Source organism: Anolis sagrei, chromosome 4, assembly GCF_037176765.1.
Source record: "Anolis sagrei isolate rAnoSag1 chromosome 4, rAnoSag1.mat, whole genome shotgun sequence".
Classification (NCBI taxonomy): domain Eukaryota; kingdom Metazoa; phylum Chordata; class Lepidosauria; order Squamata; family Dactyloidae; genus Anolis; species Anolis sagrei.
Genome location: NC_090024.1, coordinates 105,737,210 through 105,763,098, shown reverse-complemented (window position 1 = coordinate 105,763,098; position 25,889 = coordinate 105,737,210). Strand labels below are relative to the sequence as shown.

At 41.7% G+C, this 25,889-nt stretch overlaps 1 protein-coding gene across 1 annotated transcript in view; it reads right to left on the bottom strand.

Moving 5' to 3' along the window:
• Nucleotides 1-3,078: 3,078 nt before the first annotated feature.
• LOC132773457 (sodium-dependent neutral amino acid transporter B(0)AT3-like) overlaps nt 3,079-25,889 on the bottom strand; it is a 40,466-nt gene continuing 17,655 nt past the window's right edge. Inside the window, exons 5-12 of the mRNA XM_060772706.2 lie at nt 25,511-25,621; nt 21,824-21,936; nt 19,276-19,404; nt 16,974-17,130; nt 12,337-12,541; nt 10,288-10,447; nt 5,103-5,259; nt 3,079-3,300 (exon numbers count right to left, since the gene is read on the bottom strand). Coding sequence (XP_060628689.2) covers nt 3,133-3,300; nt 5,103-5,259; nt 10,288-10,447; nt 12,337-12,541; nt 16,974-17,130; nt 19,276-19,404; nt 21,824-21,936; nt 25,511-25,621 — 1,200 coding nt within the window. The 3' untranslated portion in view covers nt 3,079-3,132. The remainder of the gene's footprint in view (nt 3,301-5,102; nt 5,260-10,287; nt 10,448-12,336; nt 12,542-16,973; nt 17,131-19,275; nt 19,405-21,823; nt 21,937-25,510; nt 25,622-25,889) is intronic.

Here is a 25,889-nt window from a genome sequence, read left to right as displayed (position 1 = left end):
AACAAGGGATGAACTGGAGATGTCACTGCCTTGGTCCTTTCACTTCCCAGCGGATGTCAGGTGGTGCAATACCGGCTAAACAGTGTAGTTTCTCCAGTAGGGCGCAGACACCCCGTGATAATGCTGCATGTCTCATTAAGAGCCACATCCACTGTTTTAGCATGTTGTGATGTATTCCACACTGGGCATGCATACTTAGCAGCAGAGTAGCAAAGCACAAGGGCAGATGTCTTCACTGTATCTGGCTGTGATCCCCAGGTTGTGTCAATCACCTTTTGTATGATATTGTTTCTAGTGCCCACTTTTTGCTTGATATTCAAGCAGTGCTTCTTATAAGCCAGAGCATGGTCCAGGGTAACTTCCAGGTATTTGGGTGTGCTGCAATGCTCCAGTGGTATTCCTTCCCAGGTAATCCTCCGAGCTCAAAATGCGTGTGTGTTCTTAAGATGAAAAGCACATGTCTGTGTCTTAGATGGATTAAGAATCAGCTGGTTTCCCTGTCATAGGCAGTAAGAACATCTAAAGCTTTAGAGAGCTATTCAACCATTTCAAAGCTTCCTGAATGATGATGGCATAATCATTAGCATAGATGAAACTCTCTGTCCCTTCTGGCAGTGACTGGTTATTTCTGTAAAGTTAAACATTGATGGAGCAAGCACGCTCCCAAGGCAGGCCTTTCTTTTGTCTTCGCATTTGCTTCTCTAGTCCTGGAACTCAACAAAAAAGCTCCTGTTTCGTAGCAGATTTAGTTACTTACTTACTACCTTAGCAGACTTTAAGAAAAATCTGAAAACTTGGCTTTTCCGATGTGCCTTTGGAGAGTGACCATCCATACTATTTGTGTTGCTCTATCTATAGTGTTGCCTATATGATGCACTTTATTTATTTATTTATTCAGTTATTTATTTATTTATTTATTTACAGTATTTCTATACCATTTTTCTCACCCCAAGGGGGACTCAAAGCGGTTTACACATAAGTAATGGCAAAATTCAATGCCAGTACAATTACAATTATACACTACAATTAAACATAAATTGACGAACAGTCTCATTCGTCAAATCGACGTTCCAGTCATTTCCCCCATTCTAAACTGAAAGCCTTACCCCCTGTTTCATTTTGTTGGGCCCCTCCCACTTACATTCTTCTTATTCCTACCTCACCCAGGGTTTTATCATTTTATTTCTGTTCATTTGGCCTGCCCATCCAGTTCAATTTTAAACTGTGTGAATTTGCTTTATTATGTCACTTTGTTATTGTAATTTATTTTCTGATACATTTTGTTTTGTATTCTGTATTTTACTGTGCTGTGTTGTATTTTAAAAGGGCTTGGCCTCATGTTAGCCGCCCTGATTCCCCATTGGGGAGATGGTGGCGGGGTATAAATAAAGATGATGATGATGATTATTATTATTATTATTATGTTAGAATTTTTAAGCCTGAGAAATCATTACATACTATGTATCTCAACTGGTTACACATTTGTAAGTGCCTTAGTCAATTCTGGGCCCCACATTATTCAGATCCAGAAAATTACTGGATGTATTATAATAACAGATTACTGCTCAAGCAAGGAGCTTTGAGATGGTAGAACAGAAGCTTTCTGAAGCTCTAGGTTTACAGGGAAAACCAGCTGATCCCCAACCCATCTAAAACACAGACATGTGCCTTTCACCTTAAGAACAGACAAGCATCCCGAGCTCTGAGGATGACCTGGGAAGGAATCCCACTGGAGCATCGCAGCGCACCCAAATACCTGGGAGTCACTCTGGACCGTGCTCTTACCTCCAAGAAGCATTGCCTGAACATCAAGCAAAAAGTGGGTGCTAGAAACAATATCATACGAAAGCTGACTGGCACAACCTGGGGATCACAACCAGATACAGTGAAGACTTTGCGCTGTGCTACCCCGCTGCTGAGTATGCATGCCCAGTGTGGAACACATCTCACCACACTAAAACGGTGGATGTGGCTCTCAATGAGACATGCCGCATTATCACGGGGTGTCTGCGCCCTACACCACTGGAGAAATTACACTGTCTAGCCGGTATCGCACCACCTGACATCCGCCGGGAAGTGGCAACCAATAGTGAAAGGACCAAGGCAGAGACATCTCCAGCTCGTCCCTGTTTGGGTATCAGCCAGCACGTCAACGACTTAAATCCAGACATAGTTTTCTAAGATCTACAGAGACTTGCTGGAACACCTCAGCAAGCGAGAGTCCAAAAGTGGCAGGCTCAAACCCAGAACCTCAACCAACAGCTGATACCAAATGAGAGACTCCCCGCTGGGCACACAGAAGCCTGGGCGACATGGAAGGCGCTGAACAGACTGTGCTCTGGCACCACGAGATGCAGAGCCAACCTTCAGAAATGGGGCTACAAAGTGGAATCCTCGACATGCGAGTGCGGAGAGGAGCAAACCACAGACCACCTGCTGCAATGCAACCTGAGCCCAGCCACATGCACAATGGAGGACCTTCTTGCAGCAACACCAGAAGCACTCCAAGTGGCCAGATACTGGTCAAAGGACATTTAATCAACTACCAAACTCACACATTTTGTATTTTCTCTGTTTGTTTGCTTTGTTCTGTTAGAAATGTAATATAATTGACTGGCTGCCCTGACACGAGAAATAAATAAACAGATCAACGGAATTATGGCCAGGGAGCCAATCGGGTTTATGCCTTAATTTCCACCTTTCATTGTAGGCAAGGAAATGCAGATGTAGCTATATGAAAAGGTCAAACATCCTACTTAGTGCTGACAGTGTTCAAAGAAGCCCCAAAATGCTAATAAGTGCTCATTCCTAGGCATTCGGTGTCAGCAAACCCCTCCCCAGTGAGTATGTGCCCTGGTACTGATACTAAAATGGGTGATACTGTATAAAATCTCTTTCACTGGAGAGTAGCACAAAACTGCTTGAAATAAATACACGAGCCATTTTCAACCTTCTGCAATGCTATAGAAAAGCATGTTTATTTTTTAGAATACTCACTACTTCCATTAAGAAGGTTGTAGAGCAGTTTATACAGATGTTGCCTCAGAACTTCCAGAGAATACCTTCAAAATTCGGGTTTTTGTTTTTAAACAGGTAGAAGAGGGCTACCCAGATTATTGCAGGACAGTAAAATCAAGCAGAAGGTTGTGGAGCTTGGTTCTGTTTTATTCCGCATCTAACTTTTATAAAAGTGTCAAGGGCTCCAATTGGGATTGTCATACATGGGATAATTGCCAGCAAGGCACAGATGAACACAACCCAGCCAGGATAAGTTTTTTTCTCCTTCGCAGGAAAATCTACCTGCAGGAAAAACAATTACTCAGCATGAAATCAGCTTCAAATACTAGTACAATGAAACCTGAGTAAAGATAGACAAAAATAGACAATGTTCAAAAAGGAAAGTTCAGAAAATAGAAAGGAAAAACCGTCTGTTGTATATGAATGCAGTATATCTAGTCAGCCCTCCATATCCAGTCTTACATCTGTGGATTCAAGGAACCACTATTCCAAAGTATTCAGGGAAACAATTCCAAAAAGCAAAGTTTGATTTTTCCCACATACTGAGCACTACGTGAGCATAGAATCATAGAGTTGGAAGAGACCTCGTGGGCCATCCATGGGCAGGAAAATCGCATTCAATGCAGCCCTGACAGGTGGCTATCCAGCCTCTGGTTAAAAGCCTCCAAAGAAAAAGCCTCCACCACAGTCCAGGGCAGAGAGTTCCACTGCTGAACAGCTCTCACAGTTAGAAAGTTCTTCCTAATGTTAAGGTGGAATCTCCTTTCCTGTAGTTTGAAGCCATTGTCCCGCATCCTAGTCTCTAGGGCAGCAGAAAACAAGCTTGCTCCCTCCTCCCTATGACTTCCCCTCACATATCTATACATGGCCATCATGTATCCTCTCAGCCTTGACTTCTGCAGTCTAAAAATACCCAGCTCCTTAAGCCGCTCCTCATAGAGCTTGTTCTCCAGACCCTTGATCATTTTAGTCACCCTGCTCTGGACACATTCCAGCTTGTCAACATCTCCCTTCAATTGTGGTGCCCAGAATTGGGCAGAGTGTGATTCCAGTTGTGGTCTGACCAAGGCAGAATAGAGGGGTAGCATGACTTCCCTGGCTCTAGATACTATACTCCTATTGATGCAGGTCAAAATCCCATTGGCCCTTTAAGCTGCTGTGATGTGTAGGCATGCCCATTCTGGGATTCCGCAAGAATAATATTCTTTAAAGTTGACTTGTGTTGGACTTGTGTAATCATAAGTGGATTTACATATTGAAAATGGAATGGAGTACTTTCTCAATATTTCTGTTCACCTAGCTACATCTACACTGTAGGATTAATGCAGTTTGACACCACTCTGCCATAATTCAATGCTGTGGAATTGGCATTGTATTTCTACAAGTTTTTCAGCCTTCTCTGCCAAAGAGTGTTGTGCCTCATCAAACTACAGTTTAGATACAGCCCTAGGGGCAGCGCAACATAGAGGTTTCCTTTGCACAGGGAAGTGACCAATGTGCCACAACACCAAATACACACTGCAACACTCCTGAATAAGCATGTAGGCACTGACCAAGAAATGTTGGAACACAACAGGAGCACCTAATGCACATCAAAAGTGCCCAGTGCACATCAAAACACTTATCATTACCCAGATTGATCTTTGCATTTTTGTGTGTATCAGCAGTGACTTGAGAAAGTGGTGTGAGATAATTGTCCGTCTGCAAGGAAGTTGCCCAGGGGGTGCCTGGACATTCTACCATCCTGTGGGAGGCGTTTCTCATGTCCTCGCATGAGAAGCTGGAGGTGACAGACAGGAGCTCACCCTGCTCCATGGATTTGAATTGCCGATGTTTTGGTCAGCCTTTCTGCCAGCACAAGGGTTTACCGATTGCACCACTAATAGGGTTTCATTGCATTTCTGCGACATAGCAGCAGATTTGTGAAATTTAGAAATATAGACCATGTGGTGGGATCTCAGCTAAGATTTCCTTTTCTAATTTAGAAAGCCATAACTACAAGATTGGGGGGGGGGGGGTGAGAGGTAAATACCAAATTTTAGCCATAGAAATAAGAAAGGGCTAGGAATACCAAGGTCACATACATAAGCTGGGTTCCACGCACTGTAGCCTGGTGCGCCCTGAATAGCCAGGAAGGCCAGAAGTACTGCCGCCATTAACACAGGACTGATAACTTGCCACGACGCTTTCCAGTAGAAATTCACACGTCGTCCTGTCATCCATTCCACATCATCACAAAACCTGTGAGCCAAATTGGTTACATTTATTGGCATATCAACGGAGAAGTGCCTTTATACTTGCACTGCATCATACTAAACATGTAACCAGCTAAATCTCATTCTTGTACACACACTGTTTCGTTACCTTATCATTACAACATCAGGTGATGACTCACAAATGACTGAAAGACCATGGAAAGTTCTGTCCTATTGCCCTTCAAGTACAAAGTATCAAATTATTGTCAAATGCAAGTCTCCAAATAGTCTATAATGGGATTGGTTGTATGTGGAAACTGGTCATCTGCTTCTTATGAGGTCTACCACATGGTGCATTGGTCAATAATGGTGGCAATTTGGAGCTTGGTTTTCATGGAACAGGGTCACCAAAAGGAGACAGATGAGCATGCCCCTCTTCTTTGGCCACCTTCCCTGTCAATTCACCCAACAGGCTGGTTCTCTTAAGCCAGGGAATAATGTTTCTGCTGCTCAACAATATCCCTACATTATTAATTCAGGCTTAATACTCACTGGCCTACAGAAAAAGACTGTGGGAATCGTAGACCAAAAAATCTGGATTAGAGCAGTGCTCCTTAGAGCGGTGGCTGAAGAAGTAGTTACAAAAAAAGAAGGAGTTGAGGATGGTTATTATGTTACTGCATAGCAGAGTCGGCAAAGTGCATGATGCATCAGGCACCAATGCTCATTGAACACTATTGCAAGTGTCCTGTTACGAATCTTAGTTCAATAACAGATTTCTTATTACTGCTACATAAGAAAGGTGAAAAAAGAGGAGGTAACATCAAAGTTCACAATAAGATGCAATGATTGAAGGATTGTCTAAATCATTCCTTTTTCTACTCCTTTCTGTTCAAAGTGGTTTCCAACAAGATTAAAGATGGACAGCAATGTAACTATTTCTTGTAGCTTCGAATCCCTCCATGTTGAAATAGCATGGAAGGGAGAAAGTGGAAGGATTTTTATTTTATCAAAATAAGGTTGACCATACAATTATGACATATTTGTGATCCAGACTAAACCATGGTTTATGTCTTCAAGGAGAAGTAAACTGATATATACAAAACAGAGCTGTAAATTGATATGCATTCAAATATGTTAATAATCCAGTTTTATTATAACAACAACAATATTTATTATGGTCCATAGACCCATCAGTGAAACAGACAATTGTTTATAAATTCTCCCATCTCAGGAAAAGTTCATTCTATCAAATACCAGATATATCCGCATGGTTTCAAGTAATATCTCAGCTGGAGCTGATGAACAACTGCACTGCATCCTGTCAGATCCCCAAAATCTGGAGGAAAGCAAGAGTCATCGCCATCTTGAAGCCAGGCAAAGACAGTAATGATCCAAAAAGCTATAGACCAATCTCCCTGTTGTGCCACCTCTACAAAGTTCTGGAGAGACTTATTTTGCATAGAATTATGGAAAAAATACACCCATGTCTGCATACAACCATGCCAGCAAGCTGGCTTCAGGAAAGGCAAAAGCTGCACATCGCAAGTGCTGAACCTGACAGCACATAAAATATGGCTTTGAAAGGCAGCAGATCACAGGAGCTGTCTTCATAGACCTGTCAGCGGCTTATTATACTGTGAACCACCGCCTCCTCCTGAGAAAAATGTATAATATCACAAAGGACTACGACCTCACCCACCTCATAGGAAACCTGCTACAAAACAGGAGTTTTTTTGTTGAGTTCCAAGGCCAGAGAAGCAGATGGCGGAAACAGAAGAACGGCCTGCCTCAGGGGAGCGTGCTTGCTCCATCCATGTTTAACATCTACACAAATGACCAGCCACTGCCAGAAGGGACAGAGAGTTTCATCTATGCAGATGATCGTGCCATTACCGCTCAAGCAAGGAGCTTTGAGATGGTTGAACAGAAGCTCTCCGAAGCTCTAGGTGCTCTTACTGCCTTTTACAGGGAAAACCAACTCATCCCTAATCCATCTAAAACACAGACATGTGCCTTTCACCTTAAGAACAGACAAGCATCCCGAGCTCTGAGGATTACCTGGGAAGGAATCCCACTGGAGCATTGCAGCACACCCAAATACCAGGGAGTCACTTTGGACCGTGCTCTGACCTACAAGAAGCACTGCCTGAACATCAAGCAAAAAGTGGGTGCTAGAAACAATATCATACGCAAGCTAACTGGCACAACCTGGGGATCACAACCAGACACAGTGAAGACATCTGCCCTTGTGCTATGCTACTCTGCTGCTGAGTATGCATGCCCAGTGTGGAACACATCTCACCACACTGATAATGCGGCATGGGGCTCTTAATGAGACATACCGCATTATCACGGATTGTCTGCGCCCTACACCACTAGAGAAATTACACTGCTTTGCCGGTATTGCACCACCTGACATCCGCCGGGAAGTAGCAGCCAATAGTGAAAGGACCAAGGCAGTGACATCCCCAGCTCATCCCTTGTTTGGGTATCAGCCAGCACGTCAACGACTTAAATCAAGAAATAGTTTTCTTAGATCTATAGAGACACTCGCTGGAACACCTCAGCAAGCGAGAATCCAAAAATATCAGGCTCAAACCCAGCACCTCAATCCATGGGTGATACCCGATGAGAGGCTCCTTCCTGGGCACACAGAAGACTGGGCGACTTGAAAGGCGCTGAACAGGCTGCGCTCTGGCACCACCAGATGCAGAGCCAATCTTAAGAAATGGGGCTACAAAGTTGAATCCACAACATGCGAGTGTGGAGAAGAGCAAACCACAGACCACCTGCTACAATGCAACCTGAGCCCTGCTACATGCACAATGGAGGACCTTCTTGCGGTAACACCAGAGGCACTCCAAGTGGCCAGATACTGATCAAAGGACATTTAATCAACTACCAAGTTTGCAAAATTTGTGTTTTTTATCTGCTTGTTTGTTTTGTTCTGTTAGAAAAGTAACATGGTATGGTTGCTGATGACACGATAAATAAGTAATATCTCTGTTGGGGGTTCGTTTCTTTCTCAGCCTTGTTGCCACCCTGAGAGTCACCCTGTGGCATTTATACTCTAAAAGATACTTAACAATCCCCTGTGGGAGATGGCTGGTCATATGAGACAAAATCGGATATAGAAGTTGGCTACGTTGCACTGTATAGTATTTATTTACAGTATTTCTATATTGATTTTCTCACCCCTAGGGGGACTAGTAGTGGCACTGCAATAAAATGTGTTCTATTGTTTCTACTTCATTTACTTCACAGGGGCATAGTCTTTGGGAGTAAGGGATTCCAGATAGTCTTCCAAATTTGATATTTGGAATTGGGTGTTGTGAACGGATTACACCTGAGCTCCGCCAACCGCACCAGTTCCAAGTTAGTTTCCAGGCTCAGCATAAAGTGATGCATTGGTCTTTAAAGTCCTTTACATCCTGGAAGTAGAACAGCTGAAGGCAACAGATATAGATGCCTGCCTGTACTACAAGGTTTTTGATAGATATCAATAAAAGCCATTGGAAATAACCACACCTAGAGATATGAAACTTTGATCCCATGGGGATTTTTTTCCCTTTAGAAAACAAAACTTTTAGGGAAAATATCTCCCCAATTCTTTCACTTTGCCCCTAGACATTTTACATCTCCAGTCCAACCAACACCAAATATTAACCAAAAAAGCAGAGCAGTTTTTGCATTTTTTTTCTGTAAGAGATATCTTCCATTCCAATGCTACATCAGTGATGGAAAAGTACTTAATGCTAACAGTCTTGACTGAGAAGGCAAGAGAGTTAATTCCATCTTGTCTGCTGTAATAAGATTTTAAAGCCACACTGAGAAACTATCTGAGGTGGCTGCCCTTTATAATTAATTCTAATACTTTTAAGACACTTGACCAGTGTACCTTCACAATCTAACACATTTTTTATAAATCTATTTTGCGTTTCTTGTTATGCCTCAACTGGAAATATCAGATAAGACAGCAATATCAAGATTGTGATTTTCAGAAATGGTGCCTGCAACACTGAGATAACCAATATTCTTAGTTCCAGTGTTGTTGAGCCAATTGCCAGTTGATCTCTGAAACCTAATCAGATGGCTGTATTTCTAGATTAACCAAGAAAGGTTAGATATTAATGCAACCCGGATTTGGGTTGGAAGTTGCCTATCTAAGATGCTGTGTCTCTTTGGGGGAGCAGGTTCACTGTTCTGCTTGAAATGGGAGTCACTAGCTGACACCACTGGACTTTCTAGATCAGGGGTCCTCGAACTTTTTAAACAGAGGGCCAGGTCACAGTCGTTCAAACTGTTGGAGGGCCAGATTATAATTTGAAAAAAGCATGAATGAATTCCTATGCACATTGCACATATCTTATTTGTAGTGCAAAAAACACTTTAAAACAATGCAATAATTAAAATGAAGAACAATTTTAACAAATATAAACTTATTAGTATTTCAATGGGAAATGTGGGCCTGCTTTTGGCTGATGAGATAGGATTGTTGTTTTTGTTGTTGTGTGCTTTCAAGCCATTTCAGATTTAGGTTGACGCTGAGCAAGGGCTGGGGAAATGACCTTGGAGGGCCGTATCCGGCCCTTTAGCCTTAGTTTGAGGACCCCTGTTTTAGCTGTAAGTCATCTTGGTCATGGCAAAATCCTATGCAGACAAAAGCTTGTGTGTTAGGATGCCTGTGCAAACAACCACCATCTCAATGTGCTGAATATTGCATTGGAGTTCTCCATTGAATCAAATGCCAATGCAGTTTGGCCAATGCATGGACTAGGAAAAAGTACAGACATACAAATATAATATTAGATGGGAATGCACTCGTTTGCAAAAAAATGTGTCCAAAAATCCAAAGTGCAATTTAAGGTTGGAAAAATTAGAAACCAGAAAGCCAAAATTGAGAAATTATCTTACAGTTTTTTAATGGTTGCTGCTTGGGTAGGACTAAGGAGAACGCTATATAACTGCTTTAATTGTTGTGTAAGCTTTAATGATAAATTATGATGATGATGATAATGATGCAAACACTTCAAAACTTATCCAGATATGTATGTTAATGTATCCAAGTTACCTTTTCATTCCATAAATAAATATAACACTGAGCACTTCAGTGGATACAATGATCAACAGCGGTAGGGATGCCACATGACTGTCAAACACCTCGAGCCAGTAGCTACCTGATCTGATAGTAAAACACAGGCCCAGCAACATAGAGACCAAACATATGATGCCTAGAGAAGACAAAATATATTGTTCTCGTTAAGAATAGATAGTCATTCACATTCCAGTTTGGGTTTATCCTTAGTCCCACCCAATCCATTCAGTTATAGCTTAATACCAGATCTTTTAAACCCAGTTTTCAAGATTATGTTTGACAACCCCCCCCCCCCCCCCATGTCTTCCATGCACTGAAGATTGCAATCCAACTATATTAAACCTGGTGGGAGCTGCTGCTAACCTCAGCAGGTGGAGGGATGGCAGTAGTCCTAAGAGTATAACAAGTAGCCAGTCTTAAAGAGTATAACAACACTGTCCAAGTTGGAATGGATTTGAGCAACTTTATCCGATCCAGTGATTCCAGCTATTAAAGCCTTTGACAATACATATGAACCCTCTGCTCTTTAGTTATTCCACCTGTTAATACAGTAGTCCAAGGAATGCAGAAAGCACTCCCCCATGGCCAGTGAGAATAACAAATGAAAAATAACTTCTGGCCACCAACCAGATGACTAGGTAAGATCTAGGGCAAACATAGGATGGTTTAGGACACACTCTCTTCTGTACAAGGGCATCAGAGCAATACTATAATTGTTGGATGATGCATTCAGCTGATCCAGCACAACACAACCTTGACCTGCATTCTTTGAAATCACGGTAATCGGGAATTTTCCCAAAATTCCAGATTATCCGACAACTTTGGGGCCAGGTAATCAACTGTGCTGTTTTCCATTCAGGAAGTGGCACAGTTGATAATATGCTATTGTGCTTTCCCTGGACTCGGGCACTCTGCGGAAAAGAACAGTCACCCACCTCACCCCCTTTCTAATAAGGGCGTGCAAAGTGGTAGATATCATTTCTATTTTCGTTCTGTTTTTGTTTTGATTCCTGGGTGTGTGTGCGTCCCCTTCTGTTTCTGGGAAGATTCTTCTTGAAATGGAACTCCACATTCCAAACTATGAATCGGAACAGCCCCCCTCCTAATCTCCCAGAGTCTTCCCGAAATCAGAATGAGGGGCACCAGAAATTCAAAATGAAAACAGAACAGATTTCTGCTGTTTTGCACACCCCTACTTCGTAATGCCTATCTGTAAGCCGGGGTAGAGAAAGATGGGATATAAATATAGTAAATAAATAAAAGGAAACATTTAGGGATTAATAGTATTATTGTTTTAAATATTTAAAATGTTATATAATATTATTATAATACAGAATATATATAAAATTATTATATAATATAAATAATAAATTGATTAGTTTTCTGGACAAGACCCAGTCTTTCTTTTGGTTGTATACCCATACAGCTACCTTGCATAAGGATTGTAGGAACAGCTAACAATATTTTTAAAAATGAGCCTTTACAAGAAAAAGGTTATAGCTCTATTGAACATTCACTCGGTAGCCTCTCTGCCTTAACTTGAAATATGTTACTAACACTAACATCACCCTTAGAGGGTTGATATAAATGTTACTGAAGTAATTCATGAGAAGGGCTTTAAATGATAGTATTAATATACTAGATCAGGAGTCCTCAAACCTTTTAAACAGAGGGCCAGGTCACAGTGCCTCAAACTGTTGGAGGGCCGGATTATAATTTGGGGGGAAAAAGAATGAATTCCTATGTATACTGCACACATCTTATTTGTAGTGAAAAAACAATTAAAAACAATATAATAATTAAAATGAATAACAATTTTAACAAATATTATTAGTTTTACAGTGGGAAGTGTGCTTTCAAGTCGTTTCAGACTTATGTTGGCCCTGAGCGAGGGCTTGGTAAATGACCTTGGAGGACCGTATCCAGCCTTAGTTTGAGGACTCCTGTACTAGATAGTATACTCAGCTTTAGACAAACGATGAAGGAGGAGAGTGAAGAAAACATGTTTCTAAAGAATATTCTTACCGCATATGACCTCCTTGCGTAAGTGTCTGGCCAAAATGGGAACGTCCATGAAAGGAGTCAAGATCCCCTGAACAAGTCCAAACATAGAAGAGAGTCCCAGGTTGAAAAGCATGATGAAAAATAGAACAGACCAAACCTGGGCTCCAGGCATCTTAGCAACAGCTTCGGTAAAGACAATAAAGGCCAGGCCAGTTCCAGAAGCACTCTGCCAAAAAAACAGATATAAATTGAACAGATTGCAGTTCAATGAGACAAATTAGTTTCTAAATGCTATCTGATCATAATACAGAGATCGATTCATAATGGTTCAATACTGACAGAGAGGACAAAAATAAAGATGAACAAGGGCAAACGCTGGCCACAGTTGTGCCAAGACAGTTTGGGTCTCCCTTGGAAAGTTTCTGGCAGCTAGACTGAATGCAACATGCAGCTGAGGATCTGCTTTAGCAACCGTATATCACTGCTTTTTCACCAACTGCAGCAGTTTCCAGTCTACTTCCAGCCTAAATTAATAATATAACAAAGGTTGAGTAAACCACATGGCCTTCCAGTCCAAACACTTGCCATAAAGGAATATAGTGCCTCGCTACTTCGCAGTTAGAAAATGTTGACCATTTCCGCTACCTTGGCAGCCACCTCTCTACCAAAGTCAACATCGACACCAAAATACAACACCGCCTGAGCTCTGCGAGTGCAGCATTTTCCCGAATGAAGCAGAGAGTGTTTGAGGACCGGGACATCCGTAGGGATACCAAGGTGCTTGTTTATAAAGCTATTGTCCTCCCAACCCTGCTATATGCCTGTGAAACGTGGACTGTCTACAGACGTCACATGCAACTCCTGGAACGATTCCATCAGCGCTGCCTCCGGAAAATCTTGCAAATCTCTTGGGAAGACAGGTGGACAAAAGTCAGAAGAAGCAAAGACTACCATCAACTCCGCTGGACCGGCCACATTGTCCGGATGCCCAACCACCGTCTCCCAAAGCAGTTGCTCTACTCCGAACTCAAGAACAGAAAATGGAATGTTGGTGGACAGGAAAAGAGATTTAAAGATGGGCTCAAAGCCAACCTTAAAAACTCTGGCATAGACACTGAGAACTGGGAAGCCCTGGCCCTTGAGCACTCCAGCTGGAGGTCAGCTGTGACCAGCAGTGCTGCAGAATTTGAAGAGGCACGAATGGAGGGTGAAAGAGAGAAACGTGCCAGGAGGAAGGCGCGTCAAGCCAACATCGACCGGGACTGCCTTCCACCTGGAAACCAATGCCCTCACTGCGGAAGAACATGCAGATCAAGAATAGGGCTCCACAGCCACCTACAGACTCGCAAGAATTCTGATCCTGGAAGACTATCCTACTTGGCCAATTAAGGATCGCCTAAGTAAGTAAAAGTAAATTACTTCGTTGTTTGCTTTACATGGATTCTCTGTTACGCGATATTTTAAAAATAAAAATGAATTTATTGGCTCTGGCAGAGGGAGGATGAGAATAGGGGAAGCATGCTGCCTTAGTAGCGTTCCCAGAAGGCCCTGGGAGAAGCTTATATTAAGACTGTTACCCATGCTATGCTTTAAAACAAAATTTCATTTATTTGTAATTAGAATAAATATTTCAAAATATATAATTAAATATTGTTTTGTGCTTAATCACATGCTTTAATTATGTTCAATTTGTAATGATGAAAATACATCCTGCATATTTAAATAATAATAATAATAATAATAATAATAATAATAATAATAATAATAATAATTGAGGAAAAACAACAGGAAAAACTCAGCTGTTATCAAGACCTCAAAATCGAACTGCAAAGGCTTTGGCATAAACCAGTACAGGTGGTCCCAGTGTTCATCGGCACACTGGGTGCCGTGCCAAAACATCTCAGCCAGCATTTGGAAACAATAAACATCGACAAAATCACGATCTGTCAACTGCAAAAGGCCACCTTACTTGGATCTGCGTGCATCATTTGAAAATATATCACACAGTCCTAGACGCTTGGGAAATGTTCGACTTGTGATTTTGTGATACGAAATCCAGCATAGAGATCTCGTTTGCTGTGACATTCTGTGCTTTTGTGTCAATAATAATAATAATAATAATAATAATAATAATAATACTTTATTTATACCCTGCCACTATCTCCCCAATGGGGACTCAGGGCGGCTTACATGAGGTCAAGCCCAACAACGCAATACAATAAAATAAAATGTAAACACAAACTAACAACATAATAAAATACATAAAACATAAAATACAATAAGCAATATAAAATTACAATAAAATCCTTCACAATCACAGTGACAGTGAGCGCGTCACATGTACAGGATAAAATACTAAAGGCTAAAAAGAGATAGAGATGGAGCAGATTATTTGTGGGGAGAAGCTCATCAAAAATGGGGTCATAACAGGACCTTCATACAGAAGGGGGGAAGTATACTATAGAGACAGACGTTGAGGGTGAGCGGCAATATAAGATTGTATGGTTACTCTCCAAAAGCGCAACGGAAAAGCCAGGTTTTCAGATCCTTCTTGAAGCTTTCTAAGGTGGGGGTTCACCTAATCTCACCAGGCAATGAGTTCCAGAGTTGGGGGGCCACAGAGGAGAAAGCTCTCTCCCTTGTTCCCACAAGGCAGGTCTGTGATAACGGCAGGGGCGAAAGGAGAGCCTTCCCCGTGGATAGGAGGGATCGGGCAGGTTCATGGAGGGAGATATGGTCACGAAGGTGGGTGGGTCCCAAACTTCATAGGTGATAACCTGTACCTTGAATTGGGACCGGAAAATAAACGGCAGCCAATGGAGCTCCTTAAACGGGGGTTGTCCGCTCCCTGTAATTTGCCCCCGTTATTAATCTGGCTGCCGAGCGTTGGACAAGTTGTAGTTTCTGGGCGGTCTTCAAGGGTAGCCCCATGTAGAGTGCATTGCAGTAGTCCAATCTAAAGGTAACTAAAGCATGGACCACTGTGGTCATGTCCGACTTCACGAGGTATGATCGCAGTTGGCACACAAGTTTTAATTATGCGAAGGCCCTCCCGGCCACCACTGACACCTGCGCATCAAGCGCCAGTGCTGAGTCCAGGAAGACCTCCAAACTGCAGACCATTGTGATTCATAACAGTAGCAAAATTACAGTTATGAAGTAACAACAAACATAATTTTATGGTTGGGGGTCACCACAACATGAGGCGCTGTATTAAAAAGTCATAGCATTAGAAAGGTTGAGAACCAATGACTTGGAGAATATTCAACATATGGTTTTCCCCACCTTTTTTATAGGCCCTGCCTATAAAACTAGAGAATATTTATGAAATTTATGAGCTTCAAGTTCACTGCGACCAATGAGTCATATTCATTTAGTTAAGGTTTATTTTAGGTAGTGCTAATGTTGAATTGAGCTCAAGGTACACATGACTCAGAAAGACTCAATAAATACATCTTGCCCTTTTTTATATTATTACTAGCTGTTCCCTGCCACGCGTTGCTGTGGCCCAGTCTGTTGATCTGGAAAATAAAGTAATGAGAAAATGTTGGTTTCTAATATATGTAATTTCTTTATGCTTGTGGGTAAACAGTATGTCTTGCTGTTTCTTTGTCAGTGTTGATGTGGAGAGTGTCTGGTTTGCCCACCCTGGAACATGCAACATATCATTTTCCTTCTTTAGGGGTCCCTTTCAAATCTAGGATACTATATCTGTGTGCGTGTGAATCATATCTATCTATATCTATGGCTAGATGGCTCTTTGTCAGGAGGGCTTTGATTATGTTTTCTTGCCCTGGTAAAGGGAGTTGGATTGGATGGCCTCAAGTATTTTCTGTTGGTCATGGGGGTTCAGTGTGGGAAGTTTGCCCCGATTCTGTCGTTCGTGGGGTTCAGAATGCTCTTTGATTGTAGGTGAACTGTGAATCCCAGTGTCTACAAATCCCAAATGTCAAGGTCTATTTCCCTTAAACTCCATCTGTGTTCATATTTGGGCATATTGAGTGCTTGTGCCAAGTTTGGTCCAGATCTATCATTGTTTGAGTCCAGAGTGCTCTCTGGATGTAGGTGAACTACAACTCCCAAACTCAAGATCAATGCCCACCAAACCCTTCTAGTGTTGTCTGTTGGTCATGGGAGTTCTGTGTGCCAAGTTTGGTTCAATTCCATCGTTGATAGAGTTCAGAATGCTCTTTGATTGTAGGTGAACTATAAATCCCAACAACTACAACTCCCAAATGACAAAGTCATAATTTTTGAGTGATGGTCACTCCTTGTGTAGTGAGATGTTTTGTTGCCAAATTTGGTGTGATTTTGTTCATTGGTTCTTTTGTTTTTAAGGTACTCATTATGCACAGAGCATTTATATATATATAGATTATTATTATTATTATTATTATTATTATTTCTCTCTCTCTCCCTAGTTAGCCCGGCCCTTCTTTATCTTTTTTTCCCTACTTTCCTGGAAACCAAATGTTCTCCCACTTTTTATGTAAATAGCTCGATTGACAATGGCACATAATCTGTCCAATTCGAAAGTAGCTCACTCTGTCCCATCCACTAGTACATATATCTCATTAAAATTTCAACATCTGCAGATCCCTTTGAGTTATAGAAAAATATACTATTTTTTCACAACAGGAAGTTTTTGTGAAATGTACCTGATCCAGGAAGTGCTGAAGATCACATTCTTTCAGATGAAGACTATTCATTTGAGTTGGAAAACGTTTTTTATAATAATCCAGCCATATAGTATAGTTGTCTCTTGTAAGGGCTGGATCCACCAGCTTAAATGCATCGGTGAGGTCTTTAATATTTCTGTAAGGGAAGCCATAATCAACCTTAATTATTTGCATCATTACAATTCCTGACAAAAATTACCTACAACCATTTATCCTAAGTAGTACCTACATGTTCATTCGTTCAGCCGTCTCCGACTCTTCGTGACCTCATGGACCAGCCCACGCCAGAGCTCCCTGTCGGCCGTCACCACCCCCAGCTCCTTCAAGGTCAGTCCAGTCACTTCAAGGATGCCATCCATCCATCTTGCCCTTGGTCGGCCCCTCTTCCTTTTTCCTTCCACTTTCCCCAGCATAATTGTCTTCTCTAGGCTTTCCTGTCTCCTCATGATGTGGCCAAAGTACTTCAACTTTGTCTCTAGTATCCTTCCCTCCAATGAGCAGTCGGGCTTTATTTCCTGGAGGATGGACTGGTTGGATCTTCTCGCAGTCCAAGGCACTCTCAGAACTTTCCTCCAGCACCACAGCTCAAAAGCATCGATCTTCCTTCGCTCAGCCTTCCCTAAGGTCCAGCTCTCACATCCGAAGGTGACTACAGGGAATACCATGGCTTTGACTAGGTGGATCTTTGTTGCCAGTCTGATGTCTCTACTCTTTACTATTTTATCGAGACTGGACATTGCTCTTCTCCCAAGAAGTAAGCGTCTCCTGATTTCCTGGCCACAGTCTGCATCTGCAGTAATCTTTGTGCCTCCACAATTTCTCCCTCTATTTTCCAGTTGTCAATCATTCTTGTTGCCATAATCTTGGTTTTTTTTATGTTTAGCTGCAACCCAGCTTTTGCGCTTTCTTCTTTCACCTTGATTAGAAGGCTCCTCAGCTCCTCCTCGCTTTCGGCCATCAGAGTGGTGTCATCTGCATATCTGAGGTTGTTAATGTTTCTTCCAGCAATTTTCACCCCAGCTTTGCATTCATCCAGCCCCACACATCGCATGATGTGTTCTGCATACACGTTAAAAAGGTTGGGTGAGAGTATGCAGCCTTGCCGTACGCCTTTCCCAATCTTGAACCAGTCTGTTGTTCCGTGGTCAGTTCTGACTGTTGCTACTTGGTCCTTGTACAGATTCCTCAGGAGAGAGACAAGGTGGCTTGGTATGCCCATCCCACCAAGAACTTGCCACAATTTATTATGATCCACACAGTCAAAGGCTTTAGAATAGTCAATGAAGCAGAAGTAGATGTTTTTTTGAAACTCCCTGCCTTTCTCCATTCTCCAGCGGATATTGGCAATCTGGTCTCTCGTTCCTCTGCCTTTTCTAAACCCAGCTTGAACATCTGGCACCTCTCGCTCCATGTATTGCTGGAGTCTTCCTTGCAGGATCTTGAGCATTACCTTACTGGCATGAGAAATAAGGGCCACTGTACGGAAGTTGGAGCAGTCTTTCGCATTTCCCTTTTTTGGTATGGGGATATAAGTACCTACATATGAATATAGATTTTATGTGCATGTAGGCAAAATGAATCCTTACCAGCAGACTGTAGGTATTACTAAAATTTGTAGAAATACAACATGCCCTTTTTGTTAAAATCTAAAGGAAATGCAATCCCTCCGCCGCTGCCGCCACCACCACCCCAAAATACTGTTTTTGGTTGCAGCTGGAACAGTAATATTGGACTGAGCTCCACAAAAGTATCAGCAAGTGAGGCAGGAAAAGGATTTATATAATATTATTATATTTTCCAATCCCAAACAAAATCATGATAGCAACATTTTGAACCGATGGATGTTCCGAGACTATTTTCCAAAGACATATTATATATTGCCCTTCTCAGCCCGAAGGCGACTCAAGGCGTTTACAGTTGGCACAATTTGATGCCCCCAATAGCACAAAATACAATTAAAACATTAAGCATAAATATAAAACCATACAAAACCAATAAAAACATAAATCGTCAGCATCTCATTAGTGAATCATTATCCAATTGCATTGTCCGGCCATTCCATAGATCTAGATTTGTCTGTTACACTGCAGGTCAAGGTATAGCAAGTTTAAAAAATCTAGCCAAGGTCATACACATACTTACGCTTTTCAAAGTGCCTTTAATTTTTAAAAAAACCAAAATGTCATTAAATACTATATAAAGAAACACACAGGGAAAATATGAAGAGCAGGGGAAATGGATCAATAGCTTAAACTTTCTTCATTAATTTGCAATCACTCACCTATCCAAGCATTCCCAATACCCCGTGGTTGCCTTGAACCCCAAAATCGAGAAAATTGGGATGGAAGCATACATCGATGTCAAACTGTTCACTGCCGCAATTAGGACAGCATCCATTTCACAGTCATTTCTGGGGGAAAGAATTCCATGTAAGCCGATTAAGATTGATAAAGGACAGTACTAAACTGTATGCTAAGCATTCCTTCCCTAAGAAAATTATGAAATTCATGGAACTGAATATCAATTCTGAAATTGCAACTAGGAAGCTATACAAATTTGTTGTTGTTCATTCGTTCAGTCGCTTCCAACTCTTTGTGACCTCATGGATCAGCCCACACCAGAGCTCCCTGTTGGCCATCACCACCCCCAGCTCCTTCAAGGTCAAGCCAGTCACTTCAAGGATGCCATCCATCCATCTTGCCCTTGGTCGGCCCCTCTTCCTTTTTCCTTCCACTTTCCCCAGCATCATTATCTTCTCTAAGCTTTCCCGTCTTCTCATTATATGGCCAAAGTACTTCATCTTTGTCTCTAATATCCTTCCGTCCAGTGAGCAGTCAGGCTTTATTTCCCGAAGTATGGACTGGTTGGATCTTCTGGTGGTCCAAGGCACTCTCTGAACTTTCCTCCAACACCACAGTTCAAAAGCATCTATCTTCCTTCGTTCAGCCTTCCCTAAGGTCCAGCTCTCACATCTGTAGGTAACTATGGGGAATAACATTGCTTTAACTATGCTGATCTTTGTTGCCAGTGTGATGTTTCTACTCTTCACTATTTTATCGAGATTGGTTATTGTTCTCCTCCCAAGAAGTGAGTGTCTTCTGATTTCCTGGCTGCAGTCTGCATCTGCAGCAATCTTTGCACCTAGAAATACAAAGTCTATCACTGCCTCCAATTCTTCTCCCTCTGTTTGCCAGTTATCAATCAGTCTGGTTGCCATAATCTTGGTTTTTTTTTATGTTTAACTGCAACCCAGGTTTGCATTTTCTTCTTTCACCTTGATTAGAAGACTCCTCAGCTCCTTCTCGCTATACAACTAGGAAGGCAAAAAAAAAAAAAACTAGTGGAAAATGGGGTGGAGTAGAGTAAACGGAATGGACATGATTTGTTGACTGACTGGACCATTCATCTGAAAGACTTCTCACATTCACAGCCATAAAGAGCTCTGGTTCCAAGTCAGGCTTTTGTTGCTGACTTTGCTGAAACTAATTTTCCAAGAAGTCTTGTTTCTTGAATTCATTTGCTCAAATATTTTTGAACGATCCCCTCTCTGTGTTTACTTTTTTCATGGGGATGATTTGTGGAGCTCACCAGAGCTGCACATCTTGTTGCTATATGAGTAACTGTGATCTGGGACACTCATCCACACAACAGTGATGGGCCATTCATCCACAATCTATTGCTATATGAGTATCTGTAAATTTCAACAGTGATGAAACATTTCGATAGTATTCTAAAGCTTCTTGAACTTCCAATTATTTTTAAAAGGCCAGTTTTGGGGATAATAATAATATATTTTATTTATCTTCCACTCTATCTCCCCAAGGGGACTCAAAGTGGATTACAGAATATATATATGGCAAACATTCAATGCCGTTATACAATTAACAACAAAGACAGACAGTACATAGACAGAGGCAAGGCTTCTGTCCTTTGCATCTTGGGCACCTGGAGGCTATGCTTGACTCGGCCATAGGGTGGTGCTGTTGTTACCTTTTTTCCACGTCAAGGAGCCTGTTGTCCATGGACGCCTTCCTGATCAAATTTCTGGCATGTTTTCTGGGGCACCTTTTACCTCCCCTATTTATCTGTTCACATTGTTGTTTTCAAACTGCTAGGTAAGCAGAAGCTAGGACTGACAGTGGGAGCTCACCCTGACCTGCAGCTTGAACTGCGAACCTTCCGGTCAGCAATATTTTTTGTAGCTGGCTTTTACCTGAACTAAACAGCCACACTCTGCTATTCTTCAGAGCAATGTCATGGGAGAGAAATAGCAGGAGCTTTCCTTCATCTCTAAAGAAGGTTGAGGAGCATTGTATTAGAATGACTTGAACAACCTGCTGATAACAGCAATTTCCTACTTGGAACGTAAGGGTAGTCAACGTCTTTCACTTGATCCAAGAGTATTGACAAAAGTAGGTCTTGTTGCCCCTTTTGGGTCTCATTACAATAAGAAATCCACTTAAATTTTAAGCCATCACAGATTTGCCAGGCTTACAAGGTGGTTTGTTGGAATAAAGTATACACATGACCATGTACATAACCTGAAATGCTAACTGCTAAACTGCAAATAATTGAAAAATCTGCACAAACACACAATTCAATTATTGGGGGAGAGAAAAAGGTACAGATTTGAAAACTACATCATGTTAAAATGTGCATGTGAATTTTCATGCTCAAAAAATCATAAAGTTGATAACTAAATATCAAATAAAGACAGGAAGAAAATGTGTGTTGGATTCAAAGAAGTGTAGTAAAATGGAGACTGGGAGATTTCTGTATAACCTAGCAGATGGCAACAGCTACTGCATAATTCAACAAGATATACCTACTTTTGTGGATTGTAGCTTGAATATGCTACGTGTCCCCCAAATCCTACGGAAAGGGAGAAAAAAATCTGACTGGCTGCATCAAGCCACGCTCGTGGATTGCTCAGGACTTTTATCTGTTCAACAAACAAATAGAAAAGAGAATAATGCTAAATGCATGATTAAACTATCCTTTTCACTATATCACTGAATGGCAACTTTCTTTGTAAGTGAAGAGAACACCCCTGTGTTTGCTTAGTTCCAATACATTGCAAACAGAAATACAGTGACAACGAAGTGTTGCAATCAGGTGGTATACCTCTGTTGATTTGTACTACATATCTATGAGCTTCTTCTTTTGGAATTTGGTCTATCTGTGGATTCAGTCTCTGGCTCAATAGTATCAATTAGCTCTTCTTAGGTTTGTGTATCACTGTTGGATGTCTCACGTTGCCCTTCTGAAGTCAATCATCTGTTTTGTTATTTTAATCTAGTTCAGATGGTTTTTCTGGTGTTTCATCTGGAAACATTGTTGTCAATACACTTCACTTCACTTCACTTCATTTCTTAATTAGTCGCTCTCCACCAAGGTGCTCCGAGCGACTTACAGTCTAAAATAGCATTTACACAATATAAAAACATTCAACATAAAAACATTCAACAGTGACTATTTGGCAAATTAGATCTGATTACTTAAATGCACAACCAAACAGCCAAGTCTTGAGTGCCTTTACAAAAGGTCGCAACGCCGACATTGCTCTAATGTATGGAGGCAATGAGTTCCACAGAATTGGAGCATAGGTCGAAAAAGCTCTACGCCTTGTAGCTTCCAGGTGTACCTCCCTAGGGCCCGGTATGTATAGGAGATTTTCCTCGGTGGATCAAGGTGACCACTGATGGAGAAAAGGAATGAGGCGGTCCCTAAGATATAAAGGTCCTTGGCCATTTTGAGCTTTAAATGTCAGGATCAGAATCTTGTAAGAAATCCGATGTTCTATTGGTAGCCAATGCAGTTGTGGCAGAATTGGTGTGATATGGGATCTTATAGGTGATCCCGCTAGCAGCCTGGCCACTGCATTTTGGACCATCTGAATCTTCTGGGTTGTTGACTTCGGAAGGCCGGCATATAAGGCGTTGCAATAGTCCAACCTCGTGGTGACTGTTGCGTGGATTACTGTTGCCAATGCTTCTACCGAAAGGTAGGATGCCAATTTCCTTGCCTGTCAAAGATGAAAAAAGGCCTGCTTACTTATGGCAGTGATCTGGGCCTCCATTGTCAGTGATGAGTCCAACACAACCCCAAGGCTTTTAACAGTGGCAGACGGAACCAGAGCTTCCCCATCGAAATCAGGCAGAGACTCAAGAAGTTCTAAGCTTGTATCTTCTTCATCTATTATGGTTCCTCTACTATGGTTCCTCTGATGTTGACTCTAGTTTGCTCATCAAAATAGGTCACATATCTGACAGATACTTCTCCAGTATTTCAAGTTCACAACTCAATATTCTTTGGTTCCACTTGCATATCCAATCAGAATTGTTTGTTCAGGTGTAGAGTTTAGTTAGTGTCACTTTTGTTTTGGTATATATGCATAAGCTATGCTTCCAAATTTTCTAATGTGTTTTATGTTTGGTACTCTTCCATGCCACATCTCAAATTGAGTCTTTGTGCTTTCTTGTGTTAGTAATCTGATTTGTAGGTAAGTAGCTGTTGCAATGGCATTACCCCAAAATCTTCTTGGTAGATTTGCACCCATGATAAAAATGTTTGCCGAGATAGACAAATTAACTTGTTTATTAAAAGAAGGGACATTTGAGGGGCGGGGGGGGGGGGGGGAGGAAAGACTGGAAACCTTTTGTTTATTTATTTCAAGGGGAAGAGAAAGACGCAATTTTTTAGTTTTGAAGAATAATTTGAGAGGGGTGGGTTGCTCAAGAAAGGAGTCAATGCTAAGAAGCCTAGAGGGCTGGAGGTCATCTACATATTCTTTTTTTTTCTTTTTCTCCCCCCCCCCCCAACCAATATTTTGTGTTTATACTCTACTAGCTGTACCCGCCACACGTTACTGTGGCCAACCTTCCCTCCCTCTTTCCTCCTTTCTTCCTTCTCTTCCTCTTTCCTCCTTCCCCGCTTTTTCTTTCCCTTCCTCTTTCTCCCCTTTCCTCCTTCTCTACCAATTCTTGGACTTCAACTCCCAGCAGTCCTCCTAATCTATTTATCTACCAACCTGTCTATCTCTAATTTATCTATCTTATCTATCTGGAGGATTGCTGGAAGTTGCAGTCCAGGAATACGAAATTGGAAATATGCAGGTATTGGGATGGTCTCAAAGAAATCCAAGGAGAAGAAAGCTTGCATCTTGGAAGCAGTGCATTTGGATCATCCTCCTCTCCTAAAGAGCCTGGTCTAGGGGTTGCTGGGAGCTGTAGTCCGGAAGAGAGTGTGAATATGCTGTTGTGTGTTTTGTTTGCTGGAGGAGTCGTTTTTATGCATGCACTGTAGCACCTTTTTGCTTTTTGGGCTTTTTAAGTCACTTCTGCTGTATTTTTCAGTGTTTTTATGAGTGATGGTCACTCGTTGGCCTGATAGGTGTCTTGTGTCCAAATTTGGTGTCAATTCATCCAGTGGTTTTTGAGTTCTGTTAATCCCACAAATTGACATTACATTTTCATTTACAGTATATAGATATTTCTTTTCTTTCCAGCTATCCAGTGTTCTGTTCTCTCTATTGAACATGATTTCCCGTTCTTGGGCCTAGCCAAGCTTTAATGAATGTTTCCAGTAGTCACATAGTCCCAGATTATCCAAAAGGCAGGAGCCCCCGGTGGCGCAGTGGGTTAAACCCCTGTGCCAGTAGGACTGAAGACCAACAGGTCGTAGGTTTGAATCCAGGAAGAGGCGGATGAGCTCCCTCTATCAGCTCCAGCTCCTCATGCAGGGACATGAGAGAAACCTCCCACAAGGACGATAAAACATCAAAACATCCAGGCGTCCCCTGGGCAATGTCCTTGCAGACGGCCAATTATCACACACCAGAAGCGACTTGCAGTTTCTCACTCCTGACACGACAGAAAAAATCCAAAGGGGATATTAACAGATGAGATAGTATCCTAAAACACTGTTGCACATCTTAAGTGAACACTGACACAGGTGAAGTGGCAAAGGACCAGGGTCCATGAAGCGTTCCATGTATATAATGGCTGCTGAACTTTCCTCTTTCTACCCTTGCCCTTTTCACAGCAGTAGATACATGAGTCCCTTTGCATGTCTCAACCCATATTTATTGCAAGGGTGGCCAACTATAGGTGTTTTGAGTACCACGTTAGCGCCCAGGAGACCTTGACACATTGTAGCCCTCAGGCTATATTGGGTAATTTTGAAGCAAAAAATTCTACTTTAAAAATTGCAAAAAAAAAAACAAAAAACAAAAAAAAACACCCCACATTGTTTTGATTCCTTGGAGGTCCAGGAGGTCCAGGTCACCAACATGCTTTCTACACTCCTAGAGGAATGATTTCTGGGAAGGATTGTTCTCTTAGGGTTTGCATTTTGTCCACCCCAAATTCATTAAAAATAGTTTGAATTGCAAAAAATGTTAAGTTCACTTTTCAGTCACTTAAGTGGGAACAAGATAAACATAATAATAATAATAATAATAATAATAATAATAGCAGCAACAACAACAACGATACTTGGGGGGGGGGGATACTTGCATCAGGCGTGAAGAGATATACTAATCCATCAACAGCTCCAGGAAGAGTCAATCCATAAATAAGAAATACAGTTAGGATTATGTAAGGAAATGTGGTTGTAATATATATTGCCTAAAAAGAGAGAAAAAGTAGAAAAAACAGTCAGCTACAAGGACGGAAAGAGGAGGGAACTAGTGAAGTCACTGTTAGTGACTAATAGTAAAATCCACATCATAGCGAATCTTGCTCCACATCCCACATCACACGAACTGCCTCCCGTGTTCTCACTGACAGGAATGGGGCTAGTGTAGAAGTAAGCCGGATAGCTATGCTTTCTGCTTTGGGATGGAGGAAACGCTAACGTGGATTATGCAGGGCATGGCGTGATAGTTTTCCCTCT